Source organism: Danio rerio, chromosome 21, assembly GCF_049306965.1.
Source record: "Danio rerio strain Tuebingen ecotype United States chromosome 21, GRCz12tu, whole genome shotgun sequence".
NCBI classification, from domain to species: Eukaryota; Metazoa; Chordata; class Actinopteri; order Cypriniformes; family Danionidae; genus Danio; species Danio rerio.
The window spans coordinates 41027215-41049721 of NC_133196.1; the positions used below are offsets into that span (position 1 = coordinate 41027215).

At 38.8% G+C, this 22507-nt stretch overlaps 1 protein-coding gene across 16 annotated transcripts in view; it reads left to right on the forward strand.

Moving 5' to 3' along the window:
* nsd1b (nuclear receptor binding SET domain protein 1b) overlaps positions 1-22507 on the forward strand; it is a 46836-nt gene that overhangs the window by 12155 nt on the left and 12174 nt on the right. For 15 of the 16 annotated variants that reach the window (XM_073935463.1, XM_005173883.6, XM_068216130.2 and 12 more), the window contains 9 exons: positions 1574-1755; positions 5413-5541; positions 9258-9381; positions 9468-9668; positions 10877-11056; positions 13432-13588; positions 14968-15173; positions 17826-17938; positions 18577-18846. The exons of the other annotated variant lie outside the window; for it this stretch is intronic. In XM_073935463.1, the coding sequence (XP_073791564.1) occupies positions 1574-1755; positions 5413-5541; positions 9258-9381; positions 9468-9668; positions 10877-11056; positions 13432-13588; positions 14968-15173; positions 17826-17938; positions 18577-18846 (1562 nt within the window). The remainder of the gene's footprint in view (positions 1-1573; positions 1756-5412; positions 5542-9257; positions 9382-9467; positions 9669-10876; positions 11057-13431; positions 13589-14967; positions 15174-17825; positions 17939-18576; positions 18847-22507) is intronic. 16 annotated transcript variants of the gene reach the window in all.

Sequence of the window (22507 nt, forward strand, 5' to 3'; positions counted from 1 at the left end):
CGTAGCTACACGGAGGAGGTTTGTCAAGTGTTGCGCTTGACAGACCTCCTGTCAAGTTATTGTAAATACCCGGTATCTTAAAAGTTTGATCAGGCGGTAGAAATTTTTTCCCTTATTAAAACCTAAAACCCAAGGGGAGGTATTCCAGTGTGGATCAAGCTCTGTGAGGGGCTCTAAAAGAGCGTAGTTAAGTTGTTTTTGTATTTGATATTCCTGACACAGTGTTAGATGGCAATAACTCGCACACCTCTTACCCTAAAAAAATCTAAACTGTGTTTCCTACAAAAATACAAAGCAGGTTATGTTTCACAGCTTTCTTTTTCTTTTTTTACTCTATTATGAGCACTGCTTCGTTTAAACCCTCGCAATAGCGGTAAGATTGAGCACAATCCAGTCATATTTTTATCTATTTCAAGCTACGAATATTAAAATATATCAACAGAACCAAACAGAGATATGATCACAATCTGAGCACTTGCAATCAATATACTTCACCCGCAGCTGTTTTTTTAGTCATTTATATCCCTCATGTCCATGTCAGAGCTACAATTCACCAATTTTTTTAGGCGGTCTTTTGGGGATTTAGTCATTGGTGATGACGTTATATCGGGTTAGTGTCTGCTTTTACATTTGGTGTCGGATCAATATTTGCTGGTATGGGAAAATATATTTGTTCGCTTCTGCTATTTATACTTTGATTTGCATTTCAGTTTATTTTTTTTCCACTTAACTGCAAATTAGAATAGAAGCTGTATAAAAAGTGCACAAACATACTGACAGTTATAGCTACAGTACATTGTTATGGGTCAATGATGGTAATATAGGGCACAAATCCATCAATTTCCCCTTTCTGACTGTTCTTTCTAAATATGAATTATGTCCATGCATGTTTCCTCGTCGGTTAGTAACGCTTTATTTCATTGCAAAACAATTAATCTATCAGACTTTTTGGCTAAAAAAGATAATCATGGTTTAATTTGTCCATATTAGATTATTTTTACATTTCCCCTCTCCTGCTGTGCATGAACTAAGCTGTTGAATGGCTAGCGTATGAGGCGTCTAGGCTTTAGCTTAAATTTTCGGTTATTTTCTAATCAGTTGTCTATTAAATCGTGAATGTGCCCCTGTAATGCATACTGAAGTCCTTTTTTTGTCTAGGTTTCTCAGATATCTCACCTCTTCACCAAAAACTATTGATTATATCCCTGGCAATGTCTGACACCGGCGCTTACATAATGTCATAGACGTGGCAGGCACGAAAACTTGACAGGTGTAAAAACAGTAACTAAGGGCAAGGCTTAGCGAAGGGTCAATTGACATTAAGTAAACAATAAATTACAATTTTTAAGTAAACCTCCCAGCACTGTTAATACTGAAAGTTGCAACAGGCTATAACCGAAACCTTGATTAGAGAATTATCATAAATTACTACAAATCCTGTGTTTTCCTTCCATTGATGATCTGAAGCTCTCCAGCAATATTTGGAAACAAGGTGTTTCAAATTTCTGTCTCTGAACAGTTTTAAGGACTGCTATTTGAGTTAATTTAAGTTCTGTTAATTTCATCCTGAAAGGAGTGGAACAGCAATCATCAAAAAGTAAGAATAAGCTGAGTATTGAGTCCAGTGATCCACCATCTGACCCAATGCTAAAAAGCACAGAGATGGAGATAGACGTTTCCCCTGCAGTGCTGCAAACAATCAATACAGAATCAGCAGACGATGGTTCAGATACTCTCAGATGCTCAGGTTCACAGGTCAGTGAAATGAACTCTTGAAAACAGTTACAGACTCTTTCATGGCCACTTTATTAGGCAGAGTGAAACATAATGTAATGCAAAACAACATTACAAAGGGTGAAACACTTTTACGAAACTTTAAACACAGACCACACGTAATGCAAAAACACATTAGGCTGCTCGCGTGTTTGCCACAAAACTGGTAAAACATGCCTCGACCGCAGTCCATGTTCGGTCATCATAAACTAAATTTACGCCATGTACTTCACAACATGAATTTACCGCGCTCACCACCAGCGACAACAGCATTTTTTACAGTGTCACTTCCAGTGTGCGGTACATTCCTTTTCTGTAAAGAATCAGTTATTGTTAATTTATTTCAGGACTAGTAAAAGTGTTTTGCATCTTGCAAATTTTTTTCTAAACTGTAAATTTGTTTCATACCTGGTAAAATCGTTTTTCCTATGTACATGTGTCTTATAATAGGTAAAAATATTTCCCAAAATGTAAATTTGTCTAGAGCTTCGTAAAAGTGTTTCACACTTTGAAATGTTGTTTTGCACTTCCCGGTCACCGTAGAAGAGGATAACAAAAATTGTTTCTGAAAACAATCACCTATTGGACCTATTGGCTGATTCACAACCCACCAACTAGCTTTTGCAGATCACTAGAGAACACTATCATTTACCCAAACAATTCATCTGCCACTGAACTTAACTACATATCCCATTATGCACTTCAATCATACACAAGTTTCCAGATCAGTCCTGATTCATAGCGCTTCAATTTTTTCACATTTGGTATGTTACAGCCTTATTCCAAAATGGATTAAGTTCATTTATTTCCTCAACATTCTACACACAATAACCCATAATGACAATGTGAATTTTTTTTTGATTGTTGCATTTTTTTTTTTAAATAAAAAACCTGAAAAACACATGTACATCAGTATTCACAACCTATGCTGTGAAGCTCTAAATTGTGCTGAGGTACATTCTGTTTCCACTGATCATTCTTGAGATAATTCAGCAGCTTAATTGGAGTTCACCTGTGGTAAATTCAGTTGATTGGACATGATTTGCATGTCAAAGCACAAACCAAGTATGAAGACAAAGGGATTGTCTGTAGATCTCAGAGACAGGATTGGATTGTCTCGAGGCTGGGGAAGGTTACAGAAACATTTCTGCTGCTCTGAAAGTTCCAATGAGCACAGTGGCCTCCATCATCCATTAGTGGAAGATGTTTGGAACCACCAAGACTCTTCCTAGAGCTGGCCGGCCATCTATGGTGAGTGATCGGGGGAGAAGGGCCTTAGTCAGGGAGGTGATCCATAACCAGATGGTCACTCTATCTGAGCTCCAGTGTTCTAAACAAACAACCATTTGTGCAGCAATCCACCAATCGGGTCTGTATGGCAGAGTGGCCAGATGGAAGCCACTCCCTGGCTGGAGTTTGCCAAAAGGCATCTGATCAACCCTCAGACCATAAGAAACAAAATTCTCTGGTCTGATGAGACTAAAATTAAACCCTTAAGATTGAATGCCAGGCGTTACGTTTGGAGAAAACCAGGCACCGCTCATCACTAGGCTAATACCATCCCTACAGTGAAGCATAGTGGTGGCAGCATCATGCTGTGGGGATATTTTTTAGCAGCAGGGACTGTAAGACCTTCAGGATCGAGAGAAAGATGAATGCAGCAATCAACAGAGACATTCTGAATGAATAACTGCTTGACTCAAAGCACACTGCCAAATTATCAATGGAGTGGCTTCACAACATCTCTGTGAATGTCCTTGAGTGGCCCAGCCAGAGCCCAGACATAAATCCTATTGAACATCTCTAGAGAGATCTGAAAATGGCTGTACACCACCGATTCCCATCCAACCTGATAGAGCTTGAGAGGTACTGCTAAATGAAATGGGCAAAAATTCCCAAAGACAGGCGTGCCAAGCTTGTGGCATCATATTCAAAAAGACTTGAGTCTGTAATTGCTGCCAAAGGTGCATCAACAAAGAATTGAGCAGCTTATGCACGTGTAATTTTTTTCAGGTTTTTTATTTTTAATAAATTTGCAACAATTTCAAAAAATATTTTTTTTTACATTGTCATTTTGGGGTATTTTGTGTAGAATTTTGATGAAAAAAATTTTTTTAATCCATTTTGGAATATTCTGTAACAAAAAAATGTGGAAAAAGTGAAGTGCTATAAATACTTTCTGGATGGACTGTTTATACACACCACACACATCTTGGCTGAGTTGTGTTTCCCTGTAGTGAGACTCACAAAGCGTTTTTGGATTGTCTAACCATGTAATAACCTTTGTTTGTTGTCTTGTTAATGTGTATTTTGCCGCCTACCTTGACCTTTCGCCTGTATCTCGAATTCCGTTTTGGATTAACTACATGCTCCTGTTTGTCCCTGATCGAACCTTGCCTGTAAAATCTGCAAAGTTCGATCCAGCCCTTGTTTTCACCCAAAACATTACAACAAGTCACTTTTCAGACATTTTAGGAATGTAACAATTTACTCAACACACAATTTAATTTTATTTCAAGATTTGATTTTCTCTCAGTTTTGTTTATAAGAAAATAAGGTTGAAGATATATACAGAGAATGAAGTCTTTTTTTAAATAGAATATTACTGCATATTTCTTGAAAATATAAAATATCATGACTGAAATTGAAAATTACACAAATTAAACTGCCAACATGTAGTGTTTGCTTGGTTGACGCTGTTAACGAAGCAGCTCTACGCTTATGAGCACTATTGTAATATGTATCTTAAAGAGACGAGGTGAACAGAAAATACCACATAACTAGGCCCACACGGAATCTGCGCGCGCAGAATTCTGCAGATTTTCCGCAGAATTCCGCAGATTGATTCTGCAGTTTTTTAGCCCATTATAAATTCTGTCTTATTTACTTGAGTAAATGTGTAAATCGGAATTTATTCAGTTTTAATTCAGTAATTTATTACTTTTTTTTTTAAATATATTAAAGTGTAAGTTATGATACTCCGCTGGATACTCCCAAAATAATTCCGCAGAAATCTGCAGATTTTTACCAAAATTCTCCGCAGAAATAGCAAAAAACGTCAGCAGATTCCGTCTGGCCCTACACATAACTTATCTAAAGACAGTTGGCCTTAAAGATTCATTAAACTTAAATTCTGATGGTATCATGATTTGTTAGGCATCTCAACTGATTCGAAATGTCACATGTTTAAATGGATATTTAGCCAGCTTCCTACATTCTCCCAAGTGCTGATCAAACATGTTTACTCTGCAAAAACAAGCTCTGAAAGATGCCAACAGGGATACAAGGATCCGACAAAACCAACCAAATGTGTGTTGATGAAGTGCATATTAACACAGCTTCTATTAATGAAACTTTTATTAGTCAATTACAATGCAGCTATGTTTTGCATAAGAATGCAAAAGTCAACTACATGGTCAGCAGGGTCATAGTGATCTGTGGCCACAAGTACCGTAGTAGAAAGATTTATGCAATAAAGTGGCCACTGATCTAGCACTGCTTGTCACAGTCTGTTTACTGTTCATGTCAGTAATGTGAAATCTGATGAAGTTTTTACTACAAAGCATTCAGTGAAGACATATAATTGAACTATAGAAGCTTATTTAATTAACTAACTTGAATACCTGGCATTTCATTCAGATGACTGAATCTAGTGAGTTCTATTCTGAAAGAGAAGAAAATTCCCAATCTGACAAAGTACTCTTGGATAGTAGAAGGCTCTCAGAAGAGAAAGGTGGCAGTACTTCAGTCAAGGAAAATGTGTGTCCGGTAGGTGTGTTAAGACTTTCTTACACCAACTTTCATGCTGCTTAAAATGTTTTAGCTGTTTGAAGTTCTGATGCAATTAAACCTCTGTGTTGTAATTATTTAGCAGTTATTGCTTCCCCCTATTTTTTATATAACATTTATCGTCCCATTTTGGATATTTTATTTGACAATCAAGAAAACACAACTGTTTGAGCAAGAATCAGACTTTAAATAAGCTCCTATTACGAGCTTTTGAAAAATACCTTCCATTCAGTGTGTACAGTGCTTACACAAAGTATTCATAGCGCTTTACACATTTTTTTGTTACAGCCTTATTCCAAAATGGATCTGAAGATGAATTTGCATAAGTGATTCGGAAACATTTCCATTCAATAAATGTGCAAATAATATGTGATGCTCAAATGCGCTTAACATAACACACACACTTATTAATGATTCCTACTTGTCTTCCTCAAGATAAAGAGTTGGCAAAATCTGATATGTAGTGGGGGAAAAAAAAGAAAGAGTTCATTAGATGCTGGTTTCAAACTGGTTTCATGATCGATCAAGTCAAAACATGTCGCCATGCACTTTACTAGCTACGCCACTCACGCTGCTGTTTGCCGCTCTCTTTAGTTATGTTGTCTCTGTAAATCAAACGGTGGTGGGCGGGAATCACTCAACTAGCTATTTGCACTTAGCCTAAATAGACACTACAAAATTGTACACCTTTATCCCCACCATCGGACCATTTATTTTTTAATTCACTTACAGTGCGATGTTCAGACTAAGCGGCAACCTCCCGCTCTCCCTCAGGAAGCCAATACGGAAGTAACTAAAACTGCAATTCATCCGAAATTCCGCTAGTCCTGGCCTCTCCTGGCTCCATAACAGAGCAAATTTCAATTGAGCCCACTGTTAAAATGGCCAACTCTACAGCAGAAAAAAAGGTGTTTACAGCCTGGTACAAAAAAGATTTTGGTTAATACAGCTAATATTACCCTTCATGACAACTGTGAGGGGGGTGAATCTTTTTTTATAACTCATCCGTTTCCTTTATATTAAGTTATATTAAGTTTGTATAATTAAGGGAGTGGCCACTTGAGTGACAGCTAGGTCTCATTGGTCGCCGTAACGTCACCTCAGCTGAATCCGGCAGATTAGCCACTGAACTCGGCATATTTATTGTATTTCTGTGTTGTTTTATGTGGCTTTACACAGTCAACTGCCTTTTGGACTTGTTTCCTACAATTATTAGATGGCATGGCATGCTGAGTGAACTTAATTGTGCTCACTAACTATTCACGTGGCCTCCGTTTCCTATGTGAGTAAAGTTATATAATTATATACCATCTTTATACATGTATATGTCCTATTTAAGATCATTTATCGTTTATATTTATATTTAGAGCTGTAATGCACTTCAGAATCTGTCAGATTGATTAGCTGTAGGCTCTAGAACAGTCAACTGAAGCGTTGTCATACAGTGTTATGCTGGATTTCATCAATAGTCTTACATTTACTAACACAGACTATATCTGAAGTGTTGGGAAGTAATTCGCGTTTTCCTCCTGTTAAAAAAAAACCTCATAAGAACAATGTTTAGTGGCTCAATGTATTACAGCAGTGTTTTTAAAAGTCTAAACACTTTATTGATATAGTGTACAACCAAGCACAAGTGGTCAGAATACAAACGAGTCACAGGTGATAAAGTATTAAGCGTTCTCCCAAAGTAAAGTGTGTCTGAACCAGGTCCAAGTTAAATGCCAGCAGGTGTCTGTAGCTCCGCTCACTCTCCGCCTCTTTGCCCTTGTTTGGTATCCCGCCGTGGGTGTGACGACGCGCGAACAAAATGGCGACGGTTGGCCGCGCCTACTTGTGGCTTCTTTTGCGCTCTTTAGAAACCTATGGGTGACGTCACGGATACTACGTCCATATATTTTACAGTCTATGGTTCAGACCCCACTGTGTTAATCGCGTCTGCTAAAATTTCCCACTCTATTTTTTCTTTTGTTATTAATTCCGTAGAACAAACTTGCAAATTTTTCTCCAATTCACATTTTGTGAAGTTTCTCTTTTTGCTTGCTTTTGTCATTGCTTTTTCGTTTGGTTTTGCCAAAGTAGAGTCATTACCATATTTATTAGGGGGAAGAGGCAGGGAGACGTTTTGCGCTCGTGCACTCAGTTTCACGTTAATTCGGATGTACAAAGAGAATATGCTTGGGATTCTGCGTACGCAGTGTTTCATAGATCTGATTTTTTTTTACTGCGTACGCACATTTACAGCTTTGTGCGCATGCAATGTCTTAGTATAAATTCAACGCGAGTCTTTGTGCATAAGGCCCCTGGTAGTTCCAAACATCTTCCACTTATGGAAAATGGAGGCCACTGTGCTCATTGGAACTTTAAGAGCAACAGAAATTTTTCTGTAACCTTCCCCAGCCTTGTGCCTCGAGACAATCCCTTCTAGGAGGTCTACAAATAATTCCTTTGTCTTCATGCTTGGTTTGTGCTTTTACATGCACTTTCAAACCTGGGACCTTATATAGACAGGTGTATGCCTTTTCAAATCATGTCCAATCAACTGAATTTACCAAAGGTGAACTCCAATTAAGCTGCTGAAACATCTCAAGAATGATCAGTGGAAACAGAATGTACCTGAGCTCAATTTAGAGCTTCACTGCAGAGGCTGTGAATACTGATGTACATGTGATTTTTCAGTGTTTTATTTTTAATAACTTTGCAACAATTTAAAAAAATATTTTTTTCCGCATTGTCATTATGGGGTAATGTGTGTAGAATTTTGAGGAAATCAATGAATTTAATTTATTTTGGAATAAGGCTGTAACATAAAAAAATTTGTGGGAAAAGTGAAGAGCTATGTATACTTTCCGGGTGCACTGTAACACAGCTCTTAGTGAAGTGCTGTGTATATTGACCTTATTCTCCGCAGACGAGTGGGCGCTGCCATTTGAATCTTTTTGGCATGAGACTTCCGGTCTCATTCACTTTCATTCAATTTTAGACATTAAAAACTGCTCGTTTCGCTGTTTGATGTTGCAAACTGATATTTCCTTGTTATATTATTCTACTTGGTCTGTATAGTCATGTAAACATATGTTTGTAGAGCAAGTAGTTTGACCGTTTTTTGCCGTTTATTATTCCTTGTCATTTTACCCATAGGCGACTGAAACGGAGGTTCTAAGACAATCGTGAAAACAGGCGCACTTCCGCATTTGAGAATAAGGTCAATAGTTTATTGTTTTTTAAAAAAAGAGTCAACTCACAGATTGAGATTAACAGGATATTAATCTATCCACAACACAACTAGAATGTTTAGTCTGTTTCTCTCACTGACTTCTCCATCCTGACATTAAAATGGTAAGAATATGAGGGAGTCCATCAATGTCCTTCTGTTTAGCTGTGTAGCTCTTCATTTTTGCATGTGATCTGATCACTTTGGTTTTTATATGGAAGCTGATATGCACTGATTGTCTTTGTATTTTGCTCTTGGGATCATCCAGAAGTCCCTGTAATTCATTCAGGATATGTAGTAGGGCTTCCCTTTAATGCCCCTAAAACATGGATTGGTGTAAAAATGTGCTATGCGTTGACTCTTAATTGACTAAATATCTCGTCAATGGCAGGAAAAGTGTTAAATGTTTACATTCACTGAATTCATTTGTTGACAGTCTTGTTATTTTAAGAAATAGCCCAATGACCTCTTGTTTCTAAAGATGTGTGAGAAGCAGGGAGATCTTCTCCTGTGTGAAGGTCAATGCTGTGGAGCGTTTCACCCACAATGCACTGGCCTAAATGAGCCTCCCACAGGGAAGTTTTTGTGTCAGGAGTGCACGTCTGGTGAGTGCCTGCATCATAATTTACAAACCAACATCCTTGGAGTAATTTCATATCTTTGACAGCTGTTTTTGTGAATGTTGTACTAGGTGTACACTCATGCTTCGCTTGTAAGCGTCTGGGTGAAGACGTCAGGCGCTGTATGGTTCCCGGATGTGGAAAGTTCTATCATGGGGAGTGTGCTGCCAGCCATGCACCTACAGTACCTCTGAACCGAGCCTTTCGTTGCCCTCTTCATGCCTGCCTGTCATGTTTTATCCTAAACCCTGCCAATCCATCTGTAGCTAAAGGTTGGTTTTGCTTACATTTACATTTTTCCTGAGGTCATTTACACTTTATGGCTATCTAATAATGCATATCTTGCTAGTGCAAGCTACCTTTGCCTTCAGAAAACTCATAATTCTTGTTAAACATAGATTAAATAAGGCCCTGAAATTATTCTTCAAAGGTTTTGGCCTGTTTTGACATGAAACTTACTCTAGATTTGCTTCACATCCCTGAAGGTGTGATGGCTGTAGAGGTCATTTAAGAACAGTAAACTCAGTGTTCAAGAGTTGAGTTGAGCCTTGTGACGTGGTGCGTTATTTTTTGGAGAGGAAGTAACCACATGAGTACACTCAGTTTCTCTATCCCATGTTCTAAAATGATACCTCAGAGCAGATAGAAATAAACTGTAGCGTTAGTTTTTCACACAGCATGCTTCATTAAAAAACTAGGAAAAAAAACACTTTGATATTTCCCTGCGGTGGTTTAAAGTTATCACGTAGATTGCGTTATTATTATCGCGATCCTCCGCCTGCCCCAGTTGCAAATCCGCTCATGAAAAGTACACACTCAGGCCCTGTTTACACTGTCTTTGTTTTTAAAAGGCATTTTAGAACGACAACGATTTGACATCCACAGTGGCATGTAGTATTTCTGAGCAGCCCTCCTTCCTCTCTACCTCTGAAATCACGTGACCACACAAACACAGACGCTTACACAGCCATGCGCTCGAGACAGCAGGTCCAGGCAGTCAGAGGACTGCTTCAATCTTTCACTCACTTGTACTTAGTCATTTTAGCGCACACCTCAGATACTGTTGGCTGGTTCCTGTTGGTTGTGCGTCTTTTTTACCGACGCCATTATAACGACACAGATCACTGCCTATTCACGAGTCCCGCAGAAAAAGTGATTGACAGGTGGTAATTATGTGTGTATCTTGCCTTTATTCATTTACTGTATGATTTGTTTATGGGTAAAACAAAGAACATGCAGGTCAGGTAGTTTAAACTGTAGGCTACAAATAATTAATTGGTCATTAATTAATTAATTATTCATAATCGAAAATCAAATCGAATCGTGCCTTTAGAATCGAAAATGTAATCGAATCGAGGATTTGGAGGATCGTGACACCCTTAATATTGAGATTGCATTATTGCGAATGTGTTCAACGTCTAAAACACATTTTAAAACTGGTTGTTTTTGAAAATGAAATTCATTGTATTTTATGTCTCAGGCCAGCTAACCCGCTGCATCAGATGCCCTGTTGCATATCACTCCAGTGATTTCTGCATTCCTGCTGGCAGTGTCACACTCACCGACAGCAACATAGTGTGTCCAAATCACTTCACCCCAAGAAAAGGCTGCCGCAACCACGAGCACGTCAACGTCAGCTGGTGCTTTGTCTGCTCAGAAGGTTAATTCAGCCGCCTGAAACATCTTTACAGTTTGCTACTCTCAATATATTAAATGAACGCCTTTAGAAATGATTCATTTAATTCAGCTTAAAAGAACATTGTTTCTTCTGTATATTTTTTTTCTTTACTTTTTACATATTTTCCTGCATACGACACACAGCATTTCCTATTATGGGTTGCACTTCCAGTTTGGGAAACTTCAATTCAAAAGTTGAACAAATACCTGAAATAACAAGGTTAAGTTCACACTTAGCTGATGATTGATTGTGGGAGAGAGCCCTGAGCTCATAAGATACTCGAGCCCGGGGCTCCCTCCTGTTTGCAAGGCAAGAGGGGAATTTGAGCTCAGATAGATCTCGAGAACTCCCCTGCTGTAGTAGATAACGAATAGATAGTGATTGCTCTTAAGAGATAACTACTTACTAGGAGCATGTCTATGGCGCTGATTTGGATTAGTCAATTAGCTTAAGTTGCATGTTTTTGGAAGGTGGGAGGAAAACCGGTGTGAGCACAGGAAGAATGTATAAACTTTGCACAGAAACATTGGCTGGCTTGGTAAGAACTAGAACCAGTGACATTCTTGCTGTGAGGCAACAGTGCTAACCACCTGGCCACCGTGCCACCCATCTAGGAAAGGAGCAGGAGTAGGGGTGAAAGAGGGGATTTTTAAATGAAGATGGCTGTTATATGGAATTTAGGGTATTTTAAGTAGCTTAGGAATTGAGTGACTGGTGAATCATAAATTAAACAATGCCGGACCAGACGCAAGCAATCATAAGCACGTGATCCTCTCGAAATTAGTTATAAATAAACTTCACATAACCAGCAAAAAATGAGTCAGAGGTACATGGTGCTTTATTTTTTTCTGTCATAAGAATAATGCTGGTATCCTTGGTTTTTTAAATACAGTGACATTAGTATCACAAGCGTCTATGACCAAAGCTCTTGAGTTCACGGTGTAAGACATGGAGAAAATAATCTGGAGAAGCAAAACACAGTACAGTACATTTCAGTATACATCTGTAATGTTGTTATGAAAAGACTCGCAAAAGATTTTGGGGATATTTGTGGTCTGCTGAAAGTAATTTAAAAAATTCTAATAAGTTGCCTTTTATTATTTAATGGCTAAACTGTGAGATCAAGGCCCAATCCCGATTCTACCTCTTAGCCCTTCCCCTTACCTCTACCCCTCGTTTTGCGCATTTCTATGAAGGGGTAGGGGTGTCTCAATTCTCTTTAGCTTGAAGGCGTAGGGGAAGGGGTAGATAGCTCTTCAAACTGAGATTTTTCAGGATCACAGTTGAAACCAAGGGGTAAGAAAATTTCACAGAATACACCAGCCACAACGGCAGCACAGCTACACCCGGAAGTAAGCTCCACAAATTAGGATTTTTTTGTCCTTATTACGAATTTTTACAACAAATAAGCAATAGCAAGTTTTAATATATTCATAACCGTGTTTGTTTTACCGTCATCATTTTAAAAAAAACTCCCTGAATTTCGCTAAAGTTATTATTAATAATCTATAATAACAAAATCTGTTTAGCAGTCCTACAACATTTTGACACTCGATGACACTCAAATACCCAGTCAGAAAAGTTTAGTGGCTGGTAATGAGCTTTTTACAGTGTCTGCTATAATGCTAATGCTATCTTTTGTGTGTTTACATCAGTGGTCACCAAACTTGTTCCTGGAGGGCCGGTGTCCTGCAGATTTTAGCTCCAACCTTAATCAAACACACCTGAACAAGCTAATCAAGCTCTTACTTGGTATACTTGAAACATCCAGGCAGGTGTGTTGAGGCAAGTTGGAGCTAAACCCTGCAGGGACACCGGCCCTCCAGGACCGAGATTGGTGACCCCTGGTTTACATAGATGAATATGGCCACTGTGTAAATCCGCAGTATAGTTACAATCTTATTGCTTAATTAGAATGTTATAATAACATAATATATGCCTGATTTCAGTGATTTCCTGAAAATAAATACCAAAAAAAACACAACTGGAATAACTACATCAGTCACAATCGTCTTATCTCATATGAAGCAAGTGATCGCGATGGCATACAGTATTATGACCTGTACAGGTGTGGTAGTGGTAACCCATTTCTTAGGGGTAAATTTTTAAGCCATTCACATTCTGTTTTAAGAGGAGGGAGAAGGGGTAGGGTTACAAAATAGACTTGGCATTGGGCCCAATAAAGCTCTTGTTTTACAGTTCTTCTCTGATTGTTTACAATGTAGCTAAAGTCACTATCATAATTCATCACTATCATAATTCAAACCATCATAGGGCATATTAAAAAAGGCGGAAATGTTTCTTATAAAGAACATTACCTTATTCAAAACATTTCCCCTGTATGTTTTTCTTTACAGGAGGTAGTCTACTGTGTTGCGAGTCCTGTCCTGCGGCATTTCACCGAGAGTGTTTGAACATCGACATGCCAGAAGGAAGCTGGTACTGCAATGACTGTCGTGCAGGAAAGAAACCCCACTACAAGGAGGTGGTGTGGGTTAAAGTGGGCCGCTACAGGTCAGCAAAATCCACCCATAAGGCTGAATTATAGCGCCTCACCAGCCACAAACCTCACCGCTTGTCACGCGGCACTCATGTCTTATCACAATGGGGCAAACAAAACTGACATTTAGCCTACAATCCTTGCACAACCAACAGTTTTATCTGTTATCCCTCTCTTCTTAGAGGCCAATTTTAACGTGAGATTTTGAAAACCAGACCTAAATTTAGTGCAAACGGTCGGTTGGGTAGAAAACGGGGTGGGTGGGGCAGCGAGTGAACAAACCCCTGCTGAAAAATCCAGCTTAAACCAGCCTAGGCTGGTTGGCTGGTTTTAGCTGGTCGACCAGCCTGGTTTTAGAGAGGTTTTGGCCATTTCCAGGCTGGTTTCCAGGAAAATGACCAGCCAAATCCAGCTAAAACCAGCTTGACCAGCTTGGTTTAAGCTGGATATTGCTGGTTTTGGCTGGACTCCCAGCTTGGCTAGGCTGGTCAAGCTGGTTTTAGCTGGTCATCTCCCAGCCTGACCAGCTAAGATAAGGCTGGAAATGGCTGGAAACCAGCCTGGAAGTGTCCAAAACCCCTCTAAAACCAGCCTGGTTGACCAGAGCCAACCAGCTTAGGCTGGTTTAAGCTGGATTTTTCAGCAGGGACATGGGAGCGGGGATCAAATTTCAGTCCCGCACAGATTTCTAACGCCAGCACTGATGAGTACCTCTCAAAAAATTTAACTATACGTTGCAACAATGAAGCTCTGTGATTGGTCGGCTTGGAAGCAGTATAGAGTGTGGGCGGGACTGAAAACTGTGAGCCAGATGGAGCGAGTGTTTACAAGTGTCGAGTCCCGTTAATGAGCTCTAGATGGAAACTTTTATTTTGTGTTTACCTAATAACTGAACTTCTTGCATGTCTACAGATTCTCCCTCTCAATGAGCAAGTTTAGCTACTTGTACATTAAAGTAGGGTTTAGACAAAACATAACACCCGAGAAGAAACTCTACACAGAGGAACACAAAATCCTACTGCCAGCTAGTGTTTCGGAAGTGTTATTGTAGAGCAACCCAAACAGCACGAAAGGCAGGCACCGTGGGTCATGGCGATTACTCGACGCAAAAGTGTAAACCAGCCTTTAAAAGTGCACTAAGCGAATTTAGAGTGTGATATTTGAAAACACCAAAACAAAGAAGCCTATATATTATCAAAGACCTTGCCCCCTTTGAAATGTCTGTTAGTTATAGACGCTTCCCTTTCTGCTGATGGGCTGCGAGTGTATTTTGGGACTCTGTCTGACACTTTGGTCGAAGGCGTTTTTCAAATATTGCTTATTACACATATTACCACCCAGCCTACAGTATAATCTAAACTTTGGTGACTGTTTCTGCTCTGCTCATTGTTAGATGGTGGCCAGCTGAGGTTAGCAATCCCAAAGACATTCCCGAGAATATCCTGCGCATGAAACATGATGTTGGAGAGTTTCCAGTTCTCTTCTTTGGCTCTAATGATTACCTTTGGACTTACCAAGCCCGTGTTTTTCCTTACATGGAGGGTGATGCCAACAGTAAAGAGAAAATGGGAAAGGGAGTTGACTCTACCTATAAAAAAGGTATCTTATTTTTAACAAATTACTGGTACTTGCTTTTAGTACTGCTAATTTTAATGAGCTTCTGCTTTGGTCAGATTATCATTTTTAGCTCAGGGAACAGGGAACGTCTTGGTTATGGATGTAACACTGAGATGTTATGTTGTACTAAATTAAGGGATTTGCTAGAACACCAATCACTCTGAATTTTCCGCAATTAATGGTATATAAAGCACATCTGCAAGATAAAGATTCAGCCTCTGTGGCAACGGGACATAACCTCTCAATTCCCTTTTTCGTAAACAAGGGTTACATCCAGGGCTTTACATTAACTTTTTTGATCACCAGCCACTGTGGCTAGTAGTTTTCCAACGTTACTAGCCACTCTGCATTCTCACTAGCCACAATTTTGTTGTTGGGAAAATATTTTTATATGCAGAAATATGAGTTTGACATGCTATAAGTACTTGATTTAGATTTTGTGTCATGTCCACATGCCTTCTCATTCATTTCACGTTTTGTGTGTCGTGTATGAGCAAATGGGTCACATGACTGTTCAGAACTCAAAATTAAAGATTTACCTAATTTATCTCTGGTCACACCAAACAAAAATGATTTCTTGGCCACAAATTTTAAATGTGTCAAAAAAGCTAAATATAGCTGTATACTATACTTTTTATTTAACAAAACATTACTTTAAAAAAAAAACAAAGAAAAACAATTGACTTTTAAAAATAATTATTGTCATGTATCAAAAATATGCACAGTAATCTGTCCTCGCTAAAGGTCTCTCAGATCACCAGTTAACTACACATAAATGGAGAGTTAATCTCATATTGAAGCAGTTGTTGTAAAAAATGATAATTAAAACATATAAACAAAAATAACCGTAAGCAAAAGAAAGCAGGTGAAAAACATACTGTGTGATAATGGAAGGATGATCACAGGGTTAAGGCCAATTAATTTGTTCAAAGCGAAAGCAACCGGTGCTGCTTACAAAAAGACATATTTGGAGCTCTTGAAAGCAGCAAGACTGTGTGTGCATTAGCATTACTTTTTGCCTGACTATTTGAAAGAGATCCGAAAACAGTTGCATTCCAGGCACACGCGCTTTAAACAGTCTTGCATCAAATCAGCTGTTAGCGCGAGTGATTATCCTCTCATTCTGTATTCATCTTCTTTCTTCTGCTCGCGCGAATGCAATTTGTTTTAGTCGTGCTGTTTCTCCATTCTAAGATCACATTTGCACGCATATTGGGTCATTCTTATAGTCAAACCCTGCTTTTAAAAAAAACACAATTTAAAAATTATTTTCAACCAGCCAAAGTGGCTAGTGGGAGTGACTGTCTAACCCGCCAAAGCTGAAATCTACCCGCATTTGGCGGGTTGGCAGGTGTTAATGTAAAGCCCTGGTTACATCCATAACTGAAATGTTCCACTTCAGTCAGTCTCTAGAAGTTTTGTCTTAAGACATTAGGTGAAATGTTTGTAAAGCACCACAGCAGCTGAATCTGTATGTGTTGGGGTGATGTATACCTAGTGGATAATGTGAACATGTCTAGTTATTTTGTAAATTCACAGCTCAGCTGTTGTTTTAAGTCTTGATTAGAATGTGCCTAATGTTGGAGCACATCTGATTATCTCTGGAATTTGATTTCTTCAGGGAATGACACAGTAGCTGAATGCAGATTTACCCAGCTTTGAATTCTTAGAATTTCTAATTTACTTGATCCTAATGATCTGAGTTATCATTAGATTTGTATTTAGTGAGCATCTTTGCAATTAATTGAGGTCCTAGGCAAATTAGTGACTTACTGTATAAACAAGTTATAATATTTTAAAATCTATTTTAAATGTAACTGGGAGCTAGTGTAAAAACCTGAGGAGAGGTGTGATGTGCTTTGATTTTCTGGTTCTTTTCAGAATCCTCGGAAGCAAGTTTGGGGGGGGGGGGGGGTGTTTGGGGGAGGCCAGTTAGGAATCCATTACAATAATCCACCCTACTGGTGATAAAAGCATGAATCAACAAAGCATCTAATTCTTGTAATGTTTTTGAGATGATAATCTGCTAATTTAGTTACTGCTTTGATATGACTACTAAAATCAAGATCTGACTTTAGAGTCTGACCAAGATCCTTGGCACAGCAAGCAAAAGCAATTTTTGAGACCAAGCTAATTTCTTCCAATTGGCCATTGTTATCCAGTAACCGAAAGGAAACCGTCTCTACTCGAAAACTGTAGAATATACGCAAGGGCAATGGCATCCAAAACCAACCTTTGTTTGTATACAGCATTTTTTTTTTATGATGATCACCGTAACAGATACAAAGATGCTTAGAACTTCTTGTATACTGTGTGTAGCCCATATAAATGTGCAGTGTGCAAATGGGACACAGCAAAGCTAGGGCTGAGCCTGCTTCTTCCAAAGGCTGAAGGGGGTGGTGGAATCCTTGGGCACAGAGCTGGGCAGGAGTCTCAGGACAACGTGAAAATAGCCCATGATTCATTGTAAAATTCCTCCAGGTCTTTGACCCTCTTAAGGTGCATAGCTATGTCTTGGCATCCATCCAAGCACCATTGCAGGAGCAAAATGTAGTTTTTTTTTGCATAGTTCTTGGTGTAGCTCAAATATGTACTCAAATTAAAAGGGTATCTCATATCTAATTTTTCATTTAGCTTTGGATGAAGCTGCATTAAGGTTCAAAGAACTGCAGGCAGAGAAAGAATTGCGGCAGCTGCAAGAGGACAGACGCAATGACAAGAAACCTCCACCATACAAACAAATTAAGGTACAAGTCTGGGGTGGTCTGGGGGGTTCAATTTTGCTATACGAAAGTGTAGTGACAATAAAGGCTTGATTGATTGATTGATTGATTGATTGATTGATTGATTGAAGTCTAAGTAAGGTACATTACATGCTAGCTTAGTACACTCACAGGCCACTTTATTAAGTACACATGTTCAGCTGCTTGCTAATGCAAATATGTATTCAGCCAATCAATTGGCAGCAATTCATGTCTTTAGACATGCAGACATGGGGTGTGTCTCAGTCAGATCCCTAGTTCAGTTGTGAGTGCATTGATATAATTTAATAATAATTTCAACCATTTTAATGAGAATGAGAACAAAACTATTTGGTCGTGCTTAACTGTAACTAAGTCTCTTTACATTGCAAATAAGCCAAGTTTTAACATGCGCACCTACAGGTGCAACTGGACCCTGATTTTAATGGATGTGTAATTAACAAATTTGCAGCAATCGCATGCAGTTGCATGATCTATATGGACCAAAATCTTTAGAATGTTTTCAACATCCTGTTTACAAAGAATGATGGTCCAACCGGGTACTAGCAATGTGTACCTAATAAAGTATCCAGCTTTTCAGTGGTAAATGGTGACGAAAGTCTTAATTTGGTCAATCCCAATAGGTAAACAAACCATTTGGAAAAGTGCTGATAATCTCAGCAGACCTTTCTGAGATTCCTCGCTGCAACTGCAAAGCGACGGATGAGAACCCTTGCGGGATGGATTCAGAGTGCATCAACCGCATGCTGCTGTATGAGTGTCACCCACAGGTGTGTCCCGCAGGTGAGCGCTGCCAGAACCAGTGCTTCATCAAACGCCAGTACTGCCAGGTGGAGACCTTCAGGACACTGTCTCGAGGCTGGGGGCTGCGCTGTGTGCATGACATCAAAAAGGTAAAACAGTTAAACAGCACTTTTCCAAAACCTAATGAGCTGATATTAGTGTTATAATGGCCCGTTTCCACTGAGTGGTACGATACGGTTTGGTTTGGTTTGGTACGCTTTTATGGCTGTTTCCACTGTCAAAGGGTACCTAAAAGCAAACCGTACCATACCACTTTTTGGTCACCATTTGCAAAGGGTGCCAGGCAGGACAAAGGGTACCAAAAGGCGGAGCTAGATGCGCAGCTGAACGCTATTGGTTTACAGTGATACCTCACTGGCAGAAGCAGGAAAATGAAAACAAAGGAAGCGCCATTTTTAAAAACACAGCCGAGACATTACACAGTAATAATACATACATATAATAACAAGCCATGGTCGACCCGACCTCAAACAAACTTTGTTGTCATCTTGATGAACAGCCACAAAGCCAAGAAGAAAAAAATCTGCTGTGTCCTGTTGCTGTTTTACGAGCCCTAAAAGGCTCTAAAGTGCGAGCGATTTCACTTTCTCCAGTAACGTGCACATGGTCTGGTCCTTCCAGAAACAGACAAACTCAAGAGTGAAGCGCGAAAAAACAAAGGAGAAGCCTGAGAAAACTTGGGAGCAAATTGTTTCAGCAACCTGAATCATGAACAAACTGCCATGTTTATCATCGCCTTTTGGACTGTTATAAACTGGGATTGACGGAATTACTTTTTAACAGAGGTTACGTGTGCTGGTGAAGATTAAAGATACAGATGAGTGATTTGTACTTTTTGTGGGCTAAATTTTGTGTTGTTTTTGAACCCAAAAAGGACTAAATGTATGCTGTGTGTAGTTTTTCTGTAATTGGTAACATATCGAATGACGAGAATGACGTAGACTGAAACTTGTCATACACCACGCCCATCAAAAAGGTACCCTTGGTACCAGTCAGTGGAAAAGGGCCATTAGAGGCTGTTCACATATCGCGTCTTTTACGTGTATCTTTTGACTACGCAACATGCTCGCATATTTCAGGCGCACCTTGTTGAAAACATTGTAACTTTTCAGAATACCTCAAGAGCACTGCAAGTCATGTGACAAGCACTGATCAATCAGCGTCATACTTTGTATGTAATAGACAAATTTTGGTAGACTAATTATTGAAGGTGAACACAGAACACCCAGTGCTTTTGATTTTCTCTATAAATAAAACTTGTATCACAGCTGCAGCTATGTTTAAATAGTTTGTCATTCTCTAAGAAAATGCTTGGTCACTTAATAACAATAGAAAACAAAGGAGTCCTAGCGCAAAGAATGTTAAAAATGGTGAAGAAAGTGATGCACTCTTATGCTGTGTTCACACCAAACGCGAAACGTGCAGATAAATCGCGCTATTCGCGCATAAACAGCCACGTGAACATTTGAGTTTTCTTGCTTCATTGACACGCCAAATTTATTTCAGAACAGATGCGTATTTGCATGATGGGCAGGGCTTCTGTCTGCCCGATGACTATAGCTTCTTTGCTAAATGGCTAATATGGATTTTATGAGAAAATAACAGTTTTTTATGTTCTTTATGAAGGCTGAAAAACAGTGTCGATACGTTTAGGGCTGTGTCTGAGTCCTCTAGATACTTTCAAAGGTGCATCCAGCTCTGTGAGCTCATAAACTCCGCCAGAAACTTGGATGATGGAAGCTTTCAGCGGTGCTTCTGACTGAGCCCAGCATAGTTTGATGACTTGTTGTCAGTGTCGACTGGAGGGTTTTCCCCGGGACACCATCATGAGGTTCTACATCACAATCACGCCCTCACAAGAGCAAGCTCCTGATTGTTTAAAGCGGCCAAAAGTCTGCTTGAGTTCAGAGTTCAAATGCGCAAAACGCTTAATTCGCGCGTATCGTGCCATTTGCGCAATTCGTGCCATTCGCGCCGCAGCAAGAACTCCATCAAAGAAAGAAAAAATGCCATAGATTAAGTGAAACAAAAAAATCATAGTATCATTGTTAATTTTGCTTAATCGTTGTTGCCTTTGGCTTGAAACAAAACAGAATTTTAGCTAAAATGAGAATCACAATTTGTTTTTTTTACTTAAAATCAAGAACACGATTTTCTTCTCGATTCTGCAACAATATGATGTTAGGGTTATGTGTAGGTCTACTGCTGGTTTTGTATAGACTTGGTATGGTGGACTTGACTACACTTACTAAATTACTGTTTGTTTATTCACAGTAAAGTGATGATATCCCAATACAACTATTCATAATTCTGAAGTTGTCAAGCCCTACACCACAAGTCTAATATGCCAGTAACGTGACTGAAAAATATGATTGTGTGCATTTTGATGTGTTCATCTAATGAATGAACAGCAAAAAAAAATAGTCAAGTGGATTATATTATTTTTATTCTTTTAAGTATATTATTGTTTTTTATACATGATATTGCATTCTGATGCAGTCAGTCAGTGTCATATAATGTCTGTGTCATTTTATGTTTGTAAAAAAGACTGAAAATCTTATTTGTTTTGTCATCAAATTTGTCATCATTTTTGTTTAGATTTTTTTTCTTCCCTTTAATTAATTAATCAAAAACTCTTCTAAAGTAAATAAACCTGGGCATCCATGACTTTTTTTAAAGGGCCACCTCTAGTTTGAAAAAAGTCAGGAAAGTGGGTGTGTCTAGCTCTGTTTAGATCGGAGTGTCAGAGGAGGGAAAGAGTGAAGGTTTTGCATAAAAATGGGAGTTTCTGTTTGGGCATGCGCTGATTTTCACCGGGGCAAAACAAACACACAGACGCAGGGGAGAAAGACAGTGGGCTCTATTTTGACGGTCCATGCGCAAAACGCAGGGCGCAAAAGCTTTCAGGGCGTGTCAGAACGCATTTTTGCTAATTTACGGACGGGAAAATTCGCTTTGCGCCAAGGCGCATGGTCTACAAGGGTTGAGTTTATTTTCTTAATGAGTTATAGGTGTGTTTTGAGAATAAACCAATTAGAGTCTCATCTCCCATTCCCTTTAAGAGCCAGCTGCGTCGCGCCAAGAGCGCATTTACTATTTACAGGACGCAAAGTAAGTCTAAGTGGAAATAATTAGCATTTCACAAGCAAACAGTTAACAGTTGACAGTTTTTTAACAGAAAACTGTTAAACAGAGCATCTACTGCATGAGAATGAGAGATAATAGATCTACTTTCACATTCGCTCTTGGATAGGGAAACTTTTACGCACAGCCATCAATTAGTCTATAAATAATTAATTTCGTTTGTTAAGCGCAAAGATTTGTTTCAAAACTATTTCTAAATTCAGTTCTAATTTCTAGCAAACGAAAGTGTTGTCAAAATGCTGAGTTATTTCCAAATACACCTGCCATGCCCCATATGGTCTAAAACCTGACAGGTGGGCAAATCTAAGCTTATTTTTAATAAAACAAATATAAATATGGATATATTAAATAATACTGCTAATAATAATAACATTTTAGAAAAGCAAATTGTTATGAATGAACTGAAAAAGCCTCCCGAGATGAAGACATAAAAGCAGTGATTTTTCATATTTATGTAGGCTAGAAAATAATGTTTTGTAATATTTTAATCCTTTATATTTATATCCTATATCAACTCTTATTATATAATATATATATATATATATATATATATATATCCTTAATATTTACATTTTTTTCATATGTAAAGATATTTGCCTATTGCTC